The following is a 5,826-nucleotide window of genomic DNA, read 5'->3' as shown; positions in this document are numbered from 1 at the left end:
GGCAGCCCAGCCCCAGGTCAAGCTGCCGTTCACCATCTTAGCTGCAGAGGGCAGTGTCACTGGCCCTCATATGTGGGATCCGAACCGGGGTCCTCTGGCGTCCCAAGCCAGCTCTTAACCAATGCGTTACTTGGCCGGCCCTCATTGGGTTTGTTTTGAATGTATAGATCACTTTGGAGAGAATTGACATCATAACAATATTGAACTTTCCAATCTGTGAGCAGGATATGTTTCCCCATTTACTTATGTCTTCTTTAATTTCTTTTAGCAGTGTTTTGCAGATTTTATTGTATAGGTCTTGTACATATTTTGTTAAGTTTATCCATAAGTATTTTACTCTTTTTATGGTATTATAAATGGTAATTTAAAAATGTTCAATTTCCAACTGGTCATTGCTAGCATACAGATAGATACACAGTTGATTTTTTATATGTTGACCGTATGTTCTACAACCATGCCAAATTTTCCTGTTACTTTTGGTAACTATTTAGTAGATCTCTTGGAGTTTTCTATGTTAACCTGGTAATATTTCTTTCCAATGTATAAGCCTTTTATTTCTTGCCTTATTGCACTGATGAGGACCTCTGGTACATTAAATGTAATATTAGCTATAGTTTTATAATAGATTCCGTTTATCAGGTGAGGAGTTCCCCTTCTATTCATAGTTTGGTGAGAGTTTATCATGAATGAATGAATTCATTTTGTCAAACGAATTTTCTGCATTTATTTAGAAGATGATTTGGTGTTGCTCCTTTATTCTGTAATATGGTGTATTACTTTTCTGCCAACTTAAATTTTTTTGACTTATGCCAACTTACATTCCTAGGATAAACTTACTTGATTTTGATGAATTATGCTGTATTCAATTTGCTAATTGTTAGTACATGCAGACTCTGGGAAAAACCCCAAGAACTAAAAATCTACCTCCATAAGCGGAGGACAGGGAAACACTGAAGAAAGAGGCAGACCACTCTAGTCTGGCAACTACAGAATTTATTAAGGGAAACTGACATAGGAGCCGTATCTTGGGGCAACTGCAAGATGAAGTGGATATTCTTCTAGCTGCTTGGCAGGTGCCAAAGAATTATATAGGGTTAAAAGCGGGGCAGGGAATAGTCATGGGTACTAGTATGTGAATGCTACCAGGTACAGGAAACTACATGCTTGACCAGTTCAGAACAACAGCATGTTCCCAGAACCAGCACGTAGCAGGAGGGGTGCTGATTTAAGCCAGAGTGAACATCAGTTATGGTCAGACAGTCTCTAAGGGGGTCTTGCGGTAAGCAATCTCCATTATAGCTTGGGTCCAGCTCGTGGGCCAGACAGCTGTTACATCATGGAACAATCTCTCCTCTACATTAATATTTTTAAAGATTTTTGTGTCTTGTTCATGAGAAACACTGGTCTTTAGTTTTTCTTGTATTCTCCTTCTCTGGTTTAAGTAATCATGATAATACCGGCTTCATAAAATGATTGTGAAGTGTTTTCTCTGTGTAGAATTGGTTTTTCTTCCTTTAAATATTTGATAGAATTTACCAATGAAGCCATTTGAGCCTGGAGTTTTCTTTTTAGCTGAGTTTCTAACTAGATGTAATAGATATTGGGCTTTTTAGAATTTCTTTGTCTTCTTGAGTCCATTTTGATAACTTGTGTCTTAAAAGGAATTTGTCCAATTTAAGTTGATGAATTTGTTGGCATAAAATTATTCATAATATTCCCTTATTATTCCTTTAATTACTGTAAGGTCTGGAGTGATGTTAACTGTTTCATTCCTAATACTAGTAATTTGTCTTTTTTTTCTTGAAATAACCTAGTTAAAGGTTTATCAATTATACTGAATTTTCCCCCCAAAGTAAGTTTTTAGTTTCATATTTCTATATTGTGTGGGGCTGTTACTTTTTTCTTCACTTATCTTTGTTATTTCTTTTCTTCCACTTACTTTGTTTAATTTGCTCTTGTTTTCTGGCTTTTTAAATGTGGAAGCTTATCACTGATTTGAGACCTTTCTATTTTCTGTAAGCATTTAAAGCCACAAGCTTCCCGTTTAAATGCTGCTTAAGTGCATCCAACAAATTTTTTCCCCCAGGGGGTGATATAAAATATCACCAGAGCGGCCTGTGTACTCTAGTGAAGAACAAACACTGAAGGCCCCCCATGCCCACCCAACCATCCCACAAATTTTGATACGTTATGTTTTCATTTTCATTTGGTTCAAAGCAATTTCTAATTTCCCTCGTGATTTCTTCTTTGCCCTATGGGTTATTCAGAAGTGTGTTGCTTAATTTCCAAGCATTTGGGAGTTTTCAGCTATCTTTCTGTTCCTTATTTCTAGTTTAATTCTTTTGTGGTCAGAGAATATACTCTATATGATTTCAATTCTTTTAAATATACTGAGACTTACTTTATAGCCCAGCATATGGTCTATCTTGGTGAATATTCCATATGTACTTGAAAATGTATTTGAGTATTCTGATGTTGGTGGAGTGTTCTATAAGTTTCAGTGGGGTTTTCTTTGTTAATGGCATGTTCAATTCTATAGCCTTACAGATTTTCTAACTAAAAGAGGAGTGGTCATATCTCCAACTATGATTATGGGGTTTTCTGTTGCTCCTTTCAGCTCTGTCAGTTTTTGCCTCATATTTTGAAACTCTGCTATTGACTGCACACACATTTAAGACAGTTATATCCTCTTGATATACTAACCTCTTTATCATTATGAGCTCTTTTTACTCTTAATAGTCCTTGTTTTGGAATCTGCTTTGTCTGATATTTATATAGCTATTTCATCTTTCTTTGACTAGTGTTTGCATAATATTTTTTCTATCCTTTTGCTTTTAACCTATTCATATTTTTATGTTTAAAGCGGATGTCATGTAGACAGCATATATGCAGACCTAGGGTCTTGCTTTTATTTGTTTTCCCGTTATCACAATCTCAGTCTTAATTTGAGTGTTAGTTCAGTCACATTTAATGTAATTATAAGAATGGTTGGATTTAAATCTACCATCTTGCTACTTTTTTTGGTCTATTCCTTGTTTCTTTCATCTTTTCCTTCTCTTTTTTGAGTTTTTTTTTTTTTAAAGAAATTTATTGGGGAACAGTGTGTTTTTCCAGGACCCATCAGCTCCCCAAGTCAAGTAGTTGTCTTCAGTCTAGTTGTGGAGGGCGCAACTCTGTGGCCCATGTGGGAAATGAACAGGTAAACTTGGTGTTATGAGCCTATGCTCTAACCACCTGAGCTAACCAGCCACCCCTTGAGTACTTTTTAATAGTCTGTTTTATCTCTGTGCTTCATTTATTATCTGTACCTCTTTGTTTTATTTTTAGTGGTTGTTCTAGGAGCATAAGTCTCAAAGTTTTTGGTCACAGGACCCATCTGTACTCATACATTATTCATACTCTTAAAAATTGAGGACCCCAAAATGTTTTTGTGGTTTATATTTATCTGTACTCAACCATAAAGTTGCTAAAATACAGAGGGTGCCAAAAAATGTGTACACATTTTAAGAAAGGAAAAAACTGTATTAAAATTACACTGATGGTAACCACTTTGAGCACCTCTTGTAATTGCAGAAGTCAAACGTGACTTGTATTCATCTTTTGTTAACGGTATGTATTATTACAATATTAATACAGCTTTTTCGTTTCTTAAAATGTGTATACAGGGGCGGCTGGTTAGCTCAGTTGGTTAGAGCACAGTGCTTACAACATCAAGGGTTGCCGGTTCGATCCCCACATGAGCCACTGAGGTGCGCCCTCCACAACTGGATTGAAACAACTACTTGACTTAGAGCTGATGGGTCCTGGAAAAACAGTGTTCCCCAATTAAAAAAATAAAAAAGTGTATACATTTTTTGGCACCCTCTGTATTTATTAATATATTCTAAAGTAACTACTCATTGCAAATTAACATAAATACATTTTTATTAAAATAACTGTAGCTGTCAAAACAAAACCAAAAATTTAGGGAGAAGAATGGCATTGGTTTACATTTTTGCAAATCTCTTTTTTTTTAAAGATTTTTATTGGGGAATTGGGGGGATGGGAACAGTGCTGGGGAATTGGGGGAAGGGGAACAGACAAGTTGCTGTCCTTTTGTTCTTCAATCTAGTTGTGGAGGACGTCGCCTCACTGGCCCAAGTTGGCACCATCATTGCGCTCTTCTCTGGCAAGGCAGATCAGTCGCCGGCTTTCTGGACGGCCGCTCACTGCGGCTGCTGGCCGCTCACGCTGGCTGCTGGCTACATACGGTAGCCCATGGCAACCCACTGCCACAGGGGGTGCAGCCTACGCCGTCGCCGGCGACTCATGGCAGCCCAGCTCCAGGTTGAGCTGTCGTTCAGCATCTTAGCTGTGGAGGGCAGTGTCACTGGCCCTCATATGTGGGATCCGAACCGGGGCCCTCTGGCATCCCAAGCGAGTTCTTAACCATTGCGCCACTCGGCCGGCCCTGCAAATCTCTTTTAATGCCTGGCTTAATAGAAGACTGTTAGATTCTCATAGGTGATTCTACATTCCATATCATACCATGTAGCCCCTCTAAAAATCTATTGTACACTTTTGAGAGGATGGAAGAGGAAAAGATAAGTAACATCTTGGTGTTGCTATGAAAATAATTTTGACCTTATGAAGCCTCAGCAAGGTGTTGAGTACACCCGGGGATCCTTGGACACCCTTTGAGAACTGTTTCTCTGTATTTTACAATATGGATCTTTAACTTACCAGTCTATCTTCAAATAATACACTACTTAACATATAATTTCAGGACCTAACAACAGTATACTTAAAATCCCCATTCTGTTTTTTGTGCTATTGTTTTTGTACATTATACAAATGCATGTATTTTATTTATTTACTTACTTAATTACTTATTTAAACCTACGCGTGAATGTTTACAGCATGAATGTTTATTCTTTTTTTCTTTTTTTAAGATTTTATTGGGGTATTGGGGGAGGGGAACAGTGTTGGGGAATCAGGGAAAGAGAACAGACAAGTTGCTGTCCTTTTGTTCTTCAGTCTAGTATGGAGGACACCGCTTCACTGGCCAATGTTGGTATTATCATTGCACTCTTCCCGGGTGAGGCAGTCACTCACCGGCCACTGGACGGCCACTTGGCTCACAGCCTCTCACGCCTGCTTCCGGCCAGCCCCACTGCAGCCTACGCCGTGGCTGGTAACTCATGGCAGCCCAGCTCCAGGTTGAGTTGTTGTTCAGCATCTTAGCTATAGAGGGCGCAGCGTCACTGGCCCTAATGTGGGATCCGAACCGGGGCCCTGCTGCTCAGAGCTGGCATCCCAAGCCAGTTCTTAACCAACGCACCACTCGGCCAGCCCCTTATACATGTATTTTAAACCCTTCAGTACATTAGTATTTTTACTTTACATGGTTATCTTTTAAAGACATGTTTTAAATGAGAAAAATAATTTTACATTTACTCACATATTTACATTTCTAGTGCTCTTGCTCTTGATTCTGTTCTATCTGGTATTTTCTTTTTTCCTAATGAACTCCTTTTCGTTTCTTAGAGTGCAGATCTGCTGCTGCTGATGAAGTCTCTCTGCTTTTGTTTATTTACTAAGTGTTTTGTACTGGGGTTTGTTTTTTTGTTTTTTGCCTTCATTTAAAAAGAACTTTTTAGTTTGAAAAATTACAGACTCATAACTAGTCTTAAGGCTCACATCAATTGTTTTCCTTCCATCAGGGATCACACAGTTCTGAGCAGTTTGATCATATATTTTGGCCAGTTTCTAGTTGCTTACAATGGGAGATAAGCCCATTCATCATGACTAGATGTAGAAGTCTATGCTTTGATTTTTTTTTTTTTT

The 5,826-nt window shown here is 38.2% G+C and overlaps 1 protein-coding gene across 9 annotated transcripts in view; it reads left to right on the top strand.

Moving 5' to 3' along the window:
- Positions 1-5,826, top strand: part of S100PBP (S100P binding protein) — a 40,913-nt gene that overhangs the window by 19,225 nt on the left and 15,862 nt on the right. Inside the window, exon 1 of one of the 9 annotated variants that reach the window (XM_019659294.1) lies at positions 1,213-1,279. The exons of the other annotated variants lie outside the window; for them this stretch is intronic. Within the exon in view, the coding sequence (XP_019514839.1) occupies positions 1,249-1,279 (31 nt within the window). The 5' untranslated portion in view covers positions 1,213-1,248. Of the gene's footprint in view, positions 1-1,212; positions 1,280-5,826 lie in introns of those variants that run through there. 9 annotated transcript variants of the gene reach the window in all.

This window comes from Hipposideros armiger, unplaced genomic scaffold, assembly GCF_001890085.2.
Source record: "Hipposideros armiger isolate ML-2016 unplaced genomic scaffold, ASM189008v1 scaffold_10, whole genome shotgun sequence".
NCBI classification, from domain to species: Eukaryota; Metazoa; Chordata; class Mammalia; order Chiroptera; family Hipposideridae; genus Hipposideros; species Hipposideros armiger.
Note: the sequence above shows the minus strand (reverse complement) of the source record. Positions and strands in the feature narration are given on the sequence as shown.